Source organism: Pagrus pagrus, assembly GCF_965226575.1.
Source record: "Pagrus pagrus genome assembly, chromosome: 16".
Classification (NCBI taxonomy): domain Eukaryota; kingdom Metazoa; phylum Chordata; class Actinopteri; order Spariformes; family Sparidae; genus Pagrus; species Pagrus pagrus.
In genome coordinates, this window is record NC_140200.1 from 18,150,028 (window position 1) to 18,166,050 (window position 16,023).

The 16,023-nt window shown below is 41.1% G+C and overlaps 1 protein-coding gene across 1 annotated transcript in view; it reads left to right on the plus strand.

Moving 5' to 3' along the window:
• The window catches only part of map3k5 (mitogen-activated protein kinase kinase kinase 5), a 71,334-nt gene that overhangs the window by 41,171 nt on the left and 14,140 nt on the right, over window positions 1-16,023 (plus strand). Inside the window, exons 8-18 of the mRNA XM_084378282.1 lie at window positions 312-424; window positions 1,799-1,958; window positions 3,798-3,951; window positions 4,100-4,207; window positions 4,833-4,885; window positions 6,357-6,452; window positions 8,518-8,599; window positions 10,518-10,651; window positions 12,134-12,261; window positions 12,418-12,554; window positions 14,290-14,395. Of these exons, the coding sequence (XP_084234408.1) occupies window positions 312-424; window positions 1,799-1,958; window positions 3,798-3,951; window positions 4,100-4,207; window positions 4,833-4,885; window positions 6,357-6,452; window positions 8,518-8,599; window positions 10,518-10,651; window positions 12,134-12,261; window positions 12,418-12,554; window positions 14,290-14,395 (1,271 nt within the window). The remainder of the gene's footprint in view (window positions 1-311; window positions 425-1,798; window positions 1,959-3,797; window positions 3,952-4,099; window positions 4,208-4,832; window positions 4,886-6,356; window positions 6,453-8,517; window positions 8,600-10,517; window positions 10,652-12,133; window positions 12,262-12,417; window positions 12,555-14,289; window positions 14,396-16,023) is intronic.

Genomic DNA, 16,023 nt, shown 5'->3' on the forward strand with positions numbered 1-16,023 from the left:
ATCTGGCTATTATTTTCAGTTCCATGTCACAACTTGGCAGAGGCCCCTAATAACATTCACACCCCGTCCCTCAGCTCAGCAGATTGCTCATTAAATAAATGAAATTTCTTGTTTTGCGAGGGTCTTCACAGTTGCAGTTGGTCCCAACTCAATATGGCTGTAATTGTTTTTTCTAACTTGAAGTGTCTCAGGAAGCCGGGGGAGCCCCGTGAAGCCATCCGTTATCTCGGAGATGCTTGGGATTGGGAAATGACGCATTTCTTGGACGAATGAAAGGTGTTTATGAGAGTCGCTTTTTCTTCTTCTCTCAGGTTTAAAAAGGGGTTTGAGTCGGAGCCAACACTACACTCTGGTATCAACTACGCTGTTCTGCTCCTGGCAGCCGGACACCAGTTTGACACGTCTTTCGAGCTTCGCAAAGTGGGTGAGTGGACGCTATGATCAGTCGCATCTATCCAAGACATTAATTCAACTATTTTGGTAAAGCTTGTTAAGCGTAGCCCTAACATGCGCTTATCCCGTGTGCACTAAGACGAACAAATGACTGATAACAGGTGTAACTCTGGTGGCGACTGCGATTTATTTTCTTTGTCAGAGATCCTTTATTGGTTTGTCTAGGAAGAGGGTTCACTCGGGACAGATTAGAGAAACAAAAGTTTGTAACAAATTGAATTCCCATCTTTTGTTGTGTGTTGCTGAATCCCTGAAGAGTGTTGTTGAATCCAGGCACCTTTTAATTTAGGTGGACAGAAACACAACTGAAGATTAATGAGAATTCCTATTTTACCGGCAATATTTCCGTTGAGTTTCAGAATGTTTCTGTTTCAAAGACGGCATCACAAAACATTTCATATACAGGAACAAACAACAGCTTTAAACAAACAACATACAATGTTCACATAAAAGAAACAAGCAAATGTTTCTGTGTCTGTTGGGTGTTTAAGCTTTAGTTTCCTCACAGGTCCGCCATATTGACATTAATAGGTGATAATGTGCGGCATAAAAGGAAATATCTGTAGCTGATAGCTCCACTATGTTCACCAGCTGTCTCTAACTGTGTCTGTGTTGTTTGGTGCTGGGAGAGGAAGCAAAGAATTATTGTATTAGAGCTTTTTTACTGAAGTCAGCTGTTTGCTGCCGCAGAAAACATCGGTATGAGAGCAATGCGAGAAAAACAACGAGCTTAGAGAAGCTATGAACCTCATAAAACTGAGGGAACGGCAGAGGTTTGTGTTATTTCTCTGTGGATTCATCATTACAAGTGAACATTGTCATATCACACATAAAACGTACGTAACGATATTTGCTATAGCTGCTTTCATAAAGACAAATCTGATTACACATAGCAACATTTCCTCCCGTTTGGCAAGCAAGCATGCTGTTAAGCCCTTGTTCCAAATCTTCTGCTTTTGCCCTCAAATCGGAGGCTCAGAGGAGCTCAGGAATGTGGGAAACAGTGCGAGCAGTCCTGGGAATCGGCCTGCAGCTCCCTAAACTAGCCCCACACACCCCACCCCCCAGTTTACCCATGCACTTATGTTACGACCCCCACCTGCCTCTCCAAACGGCCGGTTACTGCAGCAGGACATGTAGCTGCAGCTTCCCTCAGCACAATATTTCTCACTGTTACTTTTAAACTCTTGCAGATCACAATGATAAATCATAAAGCTCAATCTCTGTTCTGCAAGTTGTAGCACGTCCAGGTAGAGTGTTTGTGTAGCCGTTTGTCGGGACGGTCTCTCCGCAGCTGAAAATCTCAGTTCGGAGGGGGAAACTTTAACTCTTTGTTGTGTTTCAGGAGTGAAGCTGAGCAGCCTGCTGGGGAAGAAAGGCAGCCTGGACAAGCTGCAGAGCTACTGGGACGTGGGCTTCTTCCTGGGCGCCAGCATCCTGGCCTGCGACAACACCAGGGTCATCCAAGCCTCTGAGAAACTCTTCAAACTCAAAGCCCCCATCTGGTGAGAACAGGGATAAGCCGTTCTCAGATAAGCACGCCGAGGAACACACTTCAGACCGCATCCATCCCCAACTGTGTGCTCCGCTTTTCCCTGAGACCACAGTAGCCATCTGTGTTTTTTGTGCAGCCATTTGGTGTATTCTGAATTTGGAGAACAGAAAATATCACGAGGAACACACTCTGTTCATTCGAACAGCAGCTCTGCCTCATGTATGAATATATATGAATCAGTTGTCGTGACATTTTGCGAAGAGTTTAAAATGCGAATGTAAATTATTTGCTTCATGGAAAGAGAGACAGAGAAACAGGAAGTTTCACATTCAAGGGTTAGTTCTGATATTTTTAAGTGGGGTTGTGTGAGGTCACTCTTTGTATTATGAACAATACACAGGATTACCCACAGAGAAGCTAAGCGATATACTGCTGTGGATAGGAAAAAGTAAATTATTTTAAGTTTATGCCATACTTTGTTACCTTGCTAACAAACCGTCCTTTCCAACGGGGAACTGATGTGTGCGTTCTGTTTACCCCCGAAGTTTGATGACTGAAATGACGTCATACCCAGAGTTGACTGCGTTCCAGTACATCAAGTCGGTATACGAGTTCTGGTTGGACAGAACTTTTGTGAGACTGATTTAAAGGGACACGAATAAGACAGTGGTGCCGGACTGATTTTGAGGTTGGCGTTGGCGAGGTGCGTCTGACTTTCTGAGGTGGAAATCTGACTTCACGGGGCGTTCAAGTTCAAAGTGCTGACTGGGAACTATGAAATTCCGACTTCCGACCTCAAATGGAACACACCATGAAGCCATTATATCATTCTCCGCTTTCTTTTTCCGAGGCCGACAGACCCCTTTGACGAGAGCAGTGATTTTACTGAGCAGAGCACAGAAGCTGCTGGTATACCGCTGTCTCGATTTGTTGATTTGTTTGTGTTTTAACACATTAGTTTGGATCAAGACTAACCCTTTAAAAACACCAAAGTCACACATTAATACAAACAAGCTAAAGTATCGAGACAGTGGTACACGTGCAGCTCCTGTACTCTGTGAGGCAGAAATTACTGTTTTTGTCAAAGGAGTCTGGTGTCATTGACGACTGTGATATAGATGCTTCAGGTCCCTGTCGGAAGTATCTGTCTTACAGGTAAAACAGTAAAAATATTGTAAATATCGCAAGCACTTAAACTGATACTGTTTTTTTGTTTTAGTTGGCTAAAATTTGTTTGATTCCACCACAATTTCTCTCAGGAACAAAAACCTGACTTGCAAAAGTGGAGACATTGGTGTGTTTCAATGGCAAAACAGGAATATAAGGCCCAAAATGGTCCTTTAACGATTAACATTTGTATATGACGACTAAATCAAAAATATCTCCTTTCACAGTGGAGGGACAAAGTCTTAACTAGCTGCAATACATAATTTCAGACTTTATTTCCATTCCTCCAGGTTTTATGGGGCCGTGTCAGATGTTGAACATGTGGAGGAGTACAGTAAAATGTCTGCAGCTTGTTTTTTTGTGTTGCTAATGACCCTGCTGTTCTTTATTTGCGTTAGTGCTGTGAATACTCTTAAGTTTCCATTAACGTCACAAAGAGAAATGAGCCCCCGCATGGAAACACAATCATATGGTATTGTGTGTTTCTGTGATCTTCCTCGATCTATGCTCAGGGGTTTAAAACAATATATTACATCTGCCAGTAACTTATTTTGTAATATCAGATGTTTTTGTTTCCTGTTGTTCTGTAGTTAGATTTGGTTAAATAAAGGTTTGGATTTTGACCTTTTTGAGGACACAGTGGATGAATTTTTCTTCTCTTATTCTTTCCCTTTGGTTTCAGGTATCTGCGCTCAATCGTGGAGACCATCGTGATCTACAAACAGTTTAACAAACCGGGGACGGAGCAGCCGGCCCCCAAGCAGGAGCTGGTGGACTTCTGGATGGACTTCCTGGTGGAGGCCACCAATAAAGACGTCTCCTCCGTTCGATTTCCTGTAAGTGACTCCAGCCAAGGAATCATACGATGCAGCTGAGGCTCAATGTGTCAGGTTTAATAACAAATGAAAAATATTAAGCCTGCTCTGCAAACTTTCATTGGTAAAATTAAAAAATAAGAATTCAACACATTTCTCTCTTCTCCAGGTGTTGATATTAGAGCCCACTAAAGTTTACCAGCCTTCATATTTGTCCATAAACAAAGACGTGGATGACAACACGGTGTCTATCTGGCACGTCGCTCCTGATGACAAGGTGGGTGTCCGTCACTTATATCATCTCACGACTTCACTTTTTTGGAAACGAGGTTGGTTCCGGTTAAGTGACGGGAGGCGCCGGAAGTCGCGCTGTAAATTGCACGAGGTATCATGAGAGCTGGTGCAGAAAATGTTTGTTTCTGATTGGCTGTGCGAAAAATCCTACAGTGGTACGCCTCAAACATGCTTTGCACGTAACCATAGCAACAATACAGATGCTTATCATTGTGTAAATAATTATACTAACTAATGATTAAATCAGAGTTGCTCATCAAGTATGCTAACGGATGGATGATGATGACCAGGGTTCCTGTCTTGTTATCTCTGGTCAGATGCTCTGCTGTGATAATGGGCTCTCGTTTCCTGTGCGGGAGCTTCTTTGTGTCTTTCTTATTGATTATTTTCTCATATCGTGCCAATTATTGCTCACCTACGCTGCAGCACATAAACCAAAGTGGTTGCTCACCAGAAATTGCTCCAAGTAAACCTGCTACATCAGCTACACTGGCATTATACTTCCATTTAATTCATGTGCTATGGCCAATGAGATGAAAACTCTGATGTCTTTTCATTACTGCGGGGTCAATCAGCGCGTCTGATACTTGTTTTGATCTCTCCTGCAGAACAAAGGGATTCATGAGTGGAACTTCAGCGCCACATCAGTGCGAGGTGTCAGGTCAGTGCCTGCTGTCGTTACATGACATATTACTGATGAGCGATGTGACAGTGACATCGCACCCGTCTCCAGGCCGTGACTGGTTTAAATGTATCATCAGGTGGACATATTGAATCAGTTCTGCCATCTGAGAGGGACGTCATGACTTTTTTTGAACCAATCCTGCAATTATTTTTGTACTGTTTACATCTCTCACAATGCATATATCTATTGCGTGGTCATGTGCGGTGCTGAAACAACAAAAATCTTTTTCTTAGTGCCCTAGTTCATAGTGCTACATTAATGTCAAAGTGATTTCTATGCACTTTGTCTGAGTCCACATTGTACAGGTTTATTGTAGAAATGGAGATGTTGACAGTTTAAATGACAAACTAACATCGCTCCAAGATATTTATACAAACAGTAGGGGTGCATAATATGTTTAAAAAAATGACCTTGTGATTGTTTTGACAAATGTTATAATTGTGATATGATTCATGATCAATGGGAACCATCATTTTCGCATCACAATTTTAATTTCCACTGAAAAGATCATGACGATGTGACGTTTGTTGGATTTTTTACCAAACAAACATGTCTTCAGAACATCTCTGCTGCACTACAGTACTTTATTAAAACGTATCATTATTATACACGTATCAGAAATAAACTAATATTAGAATTACCGGCAAAAGAAAAACCTCAATACAAATGCAAAATATAACAATGGAAAGAGTCAAACATGAGCCAAACACAAATGGATTTTTACTGCTCACTGTAAATATGTAGGACTCACATTAGGGCCTAACACGTTATGTGTGCACAGGTGTCCAGTCTTGCACAACACATTGCAAAAAGCATTTGATTAAAGACTTTTAATGTGCAGTTGTAAATAACATGAGAGCTGACTTATGCATCAGTAAGCTCCATTAATTCCACAGTCTACCACAGTCAGTCTACCACAGACAGTTTTCACGATGTCTTCTCTGCGCCTCCTTTTCGACGCTCCTCAAAGGAATTCAGTGTCAGATTGGGGAGAAGTGGAGGGCTGTGCTCACATGTTGCTAGGGAACGACTCATTCTCTGTGCCCACTCAGCCTGCAGACAGCCAGCAGGACACAATAGCAGCTATGCGAGCAACAATACGACCACACATACAGCCGCTTGGTTGTCTGGCTCAGCAGCTCCGGCCTTGGCACGCTGGATAAGCGCTGGACACAAGGCCTCATCCCATCGAATAAAAGTTTCTATTTAGTCGTTGAATGGAAGCTCTCTCCATCATTTGTGCAGGAATTCAGCATAAAACGACATGCCTACTAAGTGTATCACAGAGATGTATTGTTGTTATTACGTCTGTATTTGTCAAATCTGCTGGGGTTTACAGTTCGAAGGCCGTCCACACACAGTGAAAAACAGACTTTTACTTCATAGCATAAACATCTTCTCTCAAAGGAGATTACTGTCCAACTAACTGTGAGCTGTTTCTCCTCAGCATCTCCAAGTTTGACGAGCGCAGTGCCTTCCTCTACGTCCTTCACAATGCTGAGGACTTCCAGATCTACTTCTGCACAGAGATGCACTGTAAAAGGTCCGTTCTCACTCTGACTGTTTGTTTGACAGCATTAAACTCATTGAGTGTGTGTTTCGACCTGTTGCAGGACTATTAATCCTGTTTACACTGTAAATGTTCACTTAGCGTGATAAAACATCATTTAATAACCTTTTCCTGTACCTTTTGAAATTATTATGTTTTGTTAACCAGTAAGCAAGTACTAGCTTAAGTCAGAACACAAGTGCCGCCAGAGAGGCCCTTTGTGTTTTTTGTGGATAAACGTTGAGCTAAATGCTAACGTTATCATGCTAATATTCTCACCAAAAATGCGTGCAGTCATTATTGTCTTTTGGTTCCATGCTTTAATATGTCGCACATAGAGAACTTGTCTGTCAAGTATCATCTTCTAAAAGGCAACAGGATTGCAGATATTTCACATTATGTTTCTGTAGTAGTGCACCCTGGGGTAAAAATTAGTGTCCAAGTGTCCAATATTCAACAAACGTATTCCTAAGCTCAATTTTGAGCTTTAAAATCCCCACAATTTGTGCTTCTCCTAAATGTTGGATCATAAAGATTCATGTCAGTGTGGAAAGACTGTGAAACTCCCACTGCTGTGACTGCACACTGCAGTAGTTCAGACACTCTTGTCAGTTCTGCTCTCAGGTGGAAAATTTCGCAGTTCCCCGTCACCACGAGCGCACCTTGTTTCATTTCGGCACCATCGTGTTCCTCGGTGAAGCACTGAGTGTTCAGACTTGTGACTCTCACATCATAGGCTCCCGAGCACTTCCAGTTCCATTATGTGGAGTGTGAGAGTCAGTGAGTCACGCCGGCTGTTGTTATGAAGCTGCTCTCCTTTAGTAGAGACAGAAAGGAGTGACAGGGGGAAGAGAGGGATGAGGACAGGTGAGAAGGAAGGAAGATGGGAAGGATAGAACCAAAGGTTGTAGAGAGAGGAAGAGACCCAGTCTGGTTGTGCACACCTGCAGGCTCGGCATGTGTGACAGCACGATGAGGCGACGTGCTAATTCACAGCTTGTGTGTAAAGGTCATCCTACTGTATATATTTGTGGAGGAGGTGCGCGTGTAAACATACTGTAACCTCATTCTAGAGGAGACCACCTGCTAATTACTGCCACGCACAACCACAATATGGACTCAGTGGATCTCCCACAACATGTGCAAATCTTCTTCATTATTGTGATTCACTCTAGATAAAATATACTGTACATACAAGCCAAATGCCTGAGCTGTGAGGCTCACTTACAGCAAATATTTGTACTGTAGAAACAGGTTTATTAATAATATAAAGTACAATAAACTGTATTTATACAGCACCTTTCACAACAAAGCTACAAAGTAGCTGTGTTTAAAAAACAGAACAATTAAATTGAACCGGGCGATTAAAATTCTTGCAGCGTTTAGCTCCATAACTAAAAACATGAATATATTCATGTATACTTAACTTTTTTGCTTTCCCTTTTTAAATGCACGCTGTGCAGCTTTTGATTTTGAGATGTTTTTCCTACTCCGCCAGACATCTGTTAGTTTCCATTTGTGCAAGATTGATATGCAAAACATTGCTCCAAGTTCAATTCTTTCACCACCGTCCCGAATATACAAATTGAACTGTCTCGAAATAAAGTGGCTTTTCTTCTACAGTAAAATTATTTAGATAAATAAATGTGACACATGGCAGAAGTGTAATGCCATGGAAACAATTAAATCGTAAAGTAACATTATTTTATTTAAGCATTTTTCACATTAATTTGATTCATAAAAAGTGTTTTTTGTTATATCTGTAAACTTAAATCGTGATTGTATTTGTTTTAGACTGTCTATATTTCGGGTTAGGGTTAGACTGTCCCAAAATCAAATTTAAATTGTCCTGGATAAACTTTTCTCCATCTCCGGGCATGCAGGACACAAGTTAGATTAATTATTGATACAAGATTAATACAAATCAGATGTGCTGGACTGGAGCCAAAACAATAAAAATGGTCCACAAACACTAAGACTCTGCTTTATATTTGTAGGCATCCTTGTAAATACGTGTGTGATCTGTACATTTGTGACTGATTTTCCTTTTCTTTGGCAGATTCTGCGATCTGGTCAACAGCATAACAGAGGAGGCCTGGAAGGGTCCAGAGGAGGGAGACTGTGACACCGACGCCTTAGAGGTGAGAGGACTGATGACTAGGTTCACTAGTTTGACGCTCAACATCGTGCCCCCAACACAGATTTAGACAAAATGCATAACTTTTTCAAAATATGCAGTAATGCAGCTTATCTCAGTGCTGGGTACCAAGAAGCACTGTGCCTGTTTGGTTGTCATTGGTTGAACATTGTTTTGTTACATCCTGTTGTGGCTCTGCGGTGCCTGTTTTTAAAATGTCACAGGAAATATAATGTGATTGAGGATTTTCCCTCCAAAGATTTGAAGCAACGACAGAAAAAATGTACCACAAAACCATCTTTAAGCTGTTAATAAGCCTTGTTAGTATGTGTATTTGTTAGTACGTGTATTTCCCCTCGCTTTTCATAACATTTCGACAAAGATCCGTTTTAAGCACGAACTCTGGATTTTCTGATTCAGTTCATCACAGTTTGCATTAGAATAACTGGATCAAAACTCAGCAGCAAACCCAGAGAAAACGAACAGCAACCTGCTGGGATAAGACCTGGATTTAGCTTGTGCGCTTTGTCTGCTTTGACAGTAGAGAACAGACACCTGCTGCTGCATTCACCTGTCTTCCCAGCGGAGCCTCGGGAAAAGAAAAGCTAATTACACAAAAACGCTGCCGCGCCCTTTCTGACTCGGCGGCGTGGCACAGATCAAATGTCTAACAGGTTTCTCTCAAGAGCCATTTTTCTTTTTACAACACAACATGTCCTAAAAACATAAGACTCAGCTTGTTTTCATGTAAACATGAGTCACATGAATCAGAAAGAAAAGAACGTCGGTTGAGCCTCTCTTACTGAGGTTGTCCAGGGCCGTGGAATCAATGTAACAGGTTTAAAGTAATCTGATTACAAATAAACGACCAATAATCTGATAATCTTATAAGAATGTTAAAAACCTGTTAAAGAAAATAACAGTACAGTTACAAAACACGCAGGGTTTACTGAAAGGAAGGCATTTGTTCAGATTTGTGAGTTAAAGATTACTTTTAAACTATTTTATAGGTTCACTCTGTAGCTGAGAGGAAGAAAAAGATCTTTTTTTATGCCTAAACAAACTAAATAAACAAACTCTTTTTGTTTTCATGAATGAATAAACTGAATAAACAAGCTGATCTTACAGGACAACAGAATTTCAGTTTTACTTTGTTTATATGTGGCAGACCCTGCCATCTTTCTAGCTTCAAACAGTGTTCTGGGACCTTATTTTCCTCTGAGAACAGCTTGTTTATTCACTTATGGAAAAAATAAATATTTCTGAGTTTGTATTATTACCTCGTTGATGTTGTAAATATTATGATTGTGAGTTTGGATTTATTCTCCAGAACTCCATAGTGGCCCTTTAAGATGTCAACAAATAAAGGGTTTATTAAGGTTTAGAAAATACCAAAGAAAAAGTGTTGTAATCTATTAAATCACTTAAAAATAATCCAACTACCATTTTTTTCTGGATTATGTTATAATATAATATAATGTAATGTAATAATATATAATATTTGACTTAAAAGTGAATGTATGTTTGAAGGATTAAAATAAAACACATTTGGATTTTATCTCTGGTGTTTTATCACGCTTGGAACCTACTTTATATGTGAGATGATTACAGTAGTCTTCTAAAAATCCTGTTTGAATAAATAAAAATCAATGAAAATACAGAAACTCAAATTACTTATCACTGGAGGCAGTTTATCAGATCACTTCTGGAGCCACAAAAGGTTTTATACTGTACTATTTTTATCACATATGCAAAAGTAAACACACTTTAATGTGTTAAACTGGTGGAGTTGCCCTTTAATCTGTAATCAAACACTCCAGGCACAGTGAGAAGACATCAGGTTTATAGTGATCGATACACTGTTAAATCTACATTAACATCCATTATCACTATTAAACTGCGTGTTGCCCTTGTCTCCACAGTACGACTATGAGTACGATGAGCATGGAGAGAGGGTGGTTCTGGGTAAAGGTACATTCGGAGTGGTGTACGCAGGCCGAGACCTCAGCAACCAGGTCCGCCTGGCCATCAAGGAAATCCCAGAGAGAGACAGCAGGTGAGACTCGCTTCAGATGTTTCTCATGTTCACTTTAATTTCTCACGCTGAAGGTTTCACTGTGTTGTAAGCCATGACTGCTAAAAATGGACGGAGCGTCTGGGTCTGAAAAGTGAGGCCTTAAACCTGCATTCTTTTTAATGACCACCAGGGGGGCGACTCCACTGGTTTCAATAGAAGTCCGCTTGTATGTAAGCTTATGAGAAAATTACCCAACTTCTGACTTGATTAGTTTCCTGATGAGTTGATGGTCTCAACCATTGAATCTTCTTCAATGCAGCATGATGTTCATTATATGAAATATGGTCCCATTTAGAGTAAAACACTGTAGATGATAAACCAGGTATGTTTTGGGGCGGGTCTACCTTGTGATTGAGAAGTCGCTACCACAACGTGTCCTTGCTTTCTTACTCTTGGTCCTGTTTCCTTCCTCATATCATAAGTACTTAAAATCCAGGATTGTTTACATCTATGTTTATGTATGTGAAACGCTTGTAAAAACGTACTACGAGTCATCAAAAACTCCACATTGTACCTTGAAGTTCTCTGTGAATATTTATGGTCCCCAGAGGATGAATCCCTAATATTTTTGGGCACCCGCTGACCTTTGCTGTTTTTTAGCAATCCCTACAAATCTTCTTTTTAATATCCAGTGCAGAGATGACATTACAACCCGAATATAAACATGTGTCTGAGCTGCTAATGCACTGCTTCCCTCCGACTGAGAGCGTGAGGCGCAGATCAGCAGAGTCCCCGGTGGTTCCTGGTGTTCAGTGGGCTGGAATCCACTTGAGTGACGGGTTAGTGGAGAGCTGTGAAGGCAACGACTCCCACCCTCCACCTTGAATTCCCACCACAGTCACTGCTTAAACTGGGCTGTCTCCTCATAGCTCTACAGTGGGCTCTCTCACGGACGAGATGATTTCACTGCCGCTAATCATATCAGCGAGTCAGCCGGGCGCTCAGTGGTGAAGAATGTGGAGAATTAGGGTAAATAATTCAGGAGTGGATTGAAATCCCAAGACAGGAAAAGAGACAGGAAGAGAGTGTGTGATTCACTCTGGGAGCTGAAAGTGAGAATAAACTGCTGGTAGGCATGTTGTCAAGACTCAGGCTCACTGTTTTTCAGGTTTATTTGTTTAGCTTCTGGCATATCATCTGCGTCTGTTCTGTTTACTTGTACTGAGGAAACAAGACTGTGGCAGTGACATCTCCATAAAACTTCTTTTTGCAGTGAAAACTGCGCAACCAATCGATCAATCATTTATTATCAGGCGATATGTGACATGATACGGTATGCTTAATTTTTCAATACATCTTCATTTAAGATTATCAGCATGGCATCCTGCACTGGTACTTTTCCAACCACACCTACTTACACTATCCAACCTGTTTACTGGGATTAAGATGAATCATCTTGTCGTCTGTTCTTTTCCTGCATCTGTAACCAAGTGTTTTGGTCGCTTGTGTTTTTAAATGCAGGTACTCTCAGCCGCTCCACGAGGAGATCGCTCTTCACAAGCACTTAAAGCACAAGAACATCGTCCAGTACCTCGGATCCATCAGCGAGAACGGCTTCATAAAGATCTTCATGGAGCAGGTGCCTGGAGGTGAGACCTGTTATGTTCTTAGAAAAAGGGGAAATAATACAAATATAAGAATAGAGTTTGATTCGAACTACAGAGCACAAAATAAGATAAAAGAAAAGGTCGCTCACCGAACAGCTTGTGCATCGCTGTACTTTGTGTGTTTTTTCCTTCATCCAGGGAGTCTGTCTGCGCTGCTGAGGTCCAAGTGGGGCCCTCTGAAAAACAACGAGTCCACCATCGGCTTCTACACGCGGCAGATCCTCGAGGGACTCAAATACCTGCACGACAACCAGATAGCACACAGAGACATCAAGGTGACCGAACAGATGTTACTGTGTAATTAATATTCTGTTTTAATCAGCGTTGTTGCGTCATAATAATTCTTCTGCCACATTTTAAACAAGTGCCCATCTAAGCTCAGTTGTTTAGGAGAATGCAGCAACACTGTTTTGCTGTGAAGCTCCAGAAATGTTTTGTGGACTACGACGCTTCATCTTCCATTAGCACGAGAGGTTTTCATGCTAACATCTGCATTTTGTTGTAATAGATGGAAGAATGGGGTAGTTAGCATGAGGAGTTTGAGCTACGGGGCCGAACAGACCAGAAAAATAGTGCACCTTCCTCAGAAATCTAAACTTTGTTAACAGGAAGTCCAGGGGGAAAGATGTCAGTACTGGCAAGTAGCCACATGGTTTGATTGACAGGTGATATGTGGGAGGTGCACTGCAAAAATGTCAAGTTAAGATATCCTAAAGAAAAACAAAAAAGGAACAGCTGGTGAATGTGAGACATCGGTGTCATCTCTGCATTTTCACGACCAGAAACAAGGAAGTGATTTTGGTGAGGTGCATGTAAGGCTCCTGCATATTGGAGATGAGAAACTTAACAGTAAATAAAATGGTGCGCCGCGTACAGAAACCTAAACTTTGTTGACAGGAAATGCGGGGGAAAGATGTCAGTACTGGCCAGTGTCCACAGGGTTTGATTGACAGGTATGTGGGAGGTGCACTAAGTCTTAGCTTAGCATCAGCTGAGGTTTCACAACAACTAATGTGCTCTGCAAAAATGTCAATTTAAGAAAAACTAAAGGACCGCAGACTAGAGGTTTGTAAGGCAAAATAATTGTATTTATAGCATATTTAATGACAAGTAAAGTCTGTCTGCTTTAATCTAATATGCAAACAGCAACAGGAAACATGTATTATATGTTTGTTTTGTTAATGTGTGTATTTATACTCTATCTTTGCCTCTTTGTTTGGTATTTTTCTTCTTTCTTTGTCCTGTAAACACAGGACAGTCAGGAAAAAGAGAGTAACTACTCTCATTGTGCCAACATGTAAAAGTAAAATAAAGCTTAAATGGTTGGATAGATGAATTAATGTGCAGAAAAATAAACAATTACAAGAAAATGCAACAAAAAAAAGAATACAATGCAAGAAGAAAAAATCAGCCATCCACCCAAAGATATTGATGAGTCCCGAACCACAAACATGCGCAGACGGACACACTATGTAAGTAAAATAAAGTAAGACACTAGGTAAATTATATAAGGAACTGCAGAACTTCAGTTTCTCTCTCTTTGTTTGAGGACTCAGTCTCTGTGACTCGTTGTGCACAGTAAGTTTGATTTGGTGTTACGCATTCAAACAGCATCCCGGTTGCTCACAGCATTTTCTCTTCAGCTCGGTAAATCCTGACTTCTCTTTCTCCTCTGTAAAATCCCTTCCCTGTCTTATCTCTGTTATGACAAACCAACACTGATAACACTTCCATCACACACAGTCATTAGGTTCAGCAGCCTCTTCCCCCGTGCATCCACCTGATTTAACAACACGGTCATATAAGCGTCATTAACGGCGCGTAAATGTTAATCACCTTGTTTTGACCGGGATGTCGCCCTCGTCCTCCTACGCACTGTGTTGTAACCTGCTGTTTGTCACTCTCAGGGATTTGCAGCCACTTGGCATTATCTCAATACCATCGTGACTGGGGAATTTGAGCGAGGGAATGGGTGTGTGTTGTTCTCATGGATGTATTTTCGATCCGCAGGGTGATAATGTTCTCATCAACACCTACAGCGGCGTCCTGAAGATATCAGATTTTGGCACATCCAAGAGGTTGGCGGGGATCAACCCCTGCACTGAGACTTTCACAGGTACGCTCTGACCCAACGACTGCCAGACTTAATCACCCCCTGCTTCCTGTTCACACACAAACCCTCAAAAATACTTAAAGTGTTAGTTAAATTCCTGACAAATCTGCATTTTCAGGAAACAACAGTAATCAGTCTCAGTTCCTTGGCCAGTAAGTATGGAGGCCCTGAGAGGCAAATGAGAGAAAAAAAAAATCCAATGATACATTTTCAAAGGATTTAATCTTATTTAGCTTGCCAGGATGACTTTGTCATCTGTCAACGTTTTTAGTATTAATAATGTACGGAAGCCCTGAGAGGCAAGAAAAAAAAACAACATCAGTTTTTGAATTTTTAGAATAATTTCAATGTTTCTTTTTTTCATCTTTTAAAACAGGTGAAACAGGTTTTAAACACATTTTTCCAGGATCATTATTTTAAGGTTTCTATTATTTTAATCTGTGAAAGTTTTGACAGGTAACTTTTATTGTCAAGACTTTGTTAGTGTTTGTTTTTGTAATACTCATGTCGGCCCCAAGAGGCAGAAGTGCACCACAACCCCGTGTTCTACATAGAAATAAAAGCATTCACGCTTTCTTCCAGGTGAGTTTAATTTCCCCACGCACTCTAGACGCAAAGATATGCGTGTGGTAACAACCTATGTCATATTCCTGTCATGCCTTGTGTTCAGAGTGCATAGGAAAATTCAAACTTACATCCTCTTGTGGTCAGAATGAGTATCACAACAACAAACACTTAAATAACTGACTAATCTTTCACATACGGAAAAAAAACCTTCAAAAATGATCCTGGAAAAACTTTATTTTCACTGATAGATTCTTTGTTCTCTCTTGCGTCTCAGGGCTTAGGCACATAAGTGATATCACTGACTGTTTGTGTTCAGAGACGCTGGGTTTGGCTTGAGTCTGCGGGCAGGTTTGTGTCTTGTGTGATGTCGACACCACGGCGGCCAATTGCAGCTCAGTTTGACCTCCTTGGATTAGACCATCTGGCAGCTGATTGGTAAAGACAGGGACTTACCCCGATGGTGGAGCTCTTTTCAGGAAACTGGGCTACTCCTTTTTATAGCTCATTCTGCTATAAATGTGTCCCTGCCTGTTTTTAGCTCAGTATGTGAGCGTCTAAAAGCAGCACACACCGTCCAGCGAGCTATTCTTAGAACAAAAGAGTCCTTTGAATGGGGAGCTGAAATGTTACTTTGGACTGAGCTGCGATTACGTGGCAGCACAGAAAGGCTCTTTGCTGTGTCTCACCTAAGGCCATAAGCCCTGATAAGGCTCTTGTAACCTGATTGGTCATTTTTAGGAATTGTGTCATTACCTCAAGAGCGAGGCAACTTATAATTAGAGTCAATGCCGGGCTATTTTTGGCATTTACGTAGGTTTCTTTCATGCTGCTGTCGCTTTTATCTTTTACTGACTGAAACATTTTGTTACCTTGAAAATGAATCAAGTGGAGTTGGATGTTATGAATAGCTTTGTAGACTTTTTCATCTGCAGGGCCTGTTTTCATCTTCAGTGCTATACACGAGGCTGTCGAATGCAAAAAGAGCAAATGTTCGTTTATTATGCCTCAAGCAGACGGCAGGTTTGACGTTCTTTTCCTTCCGCGATTGACACGTGCAGAATGTA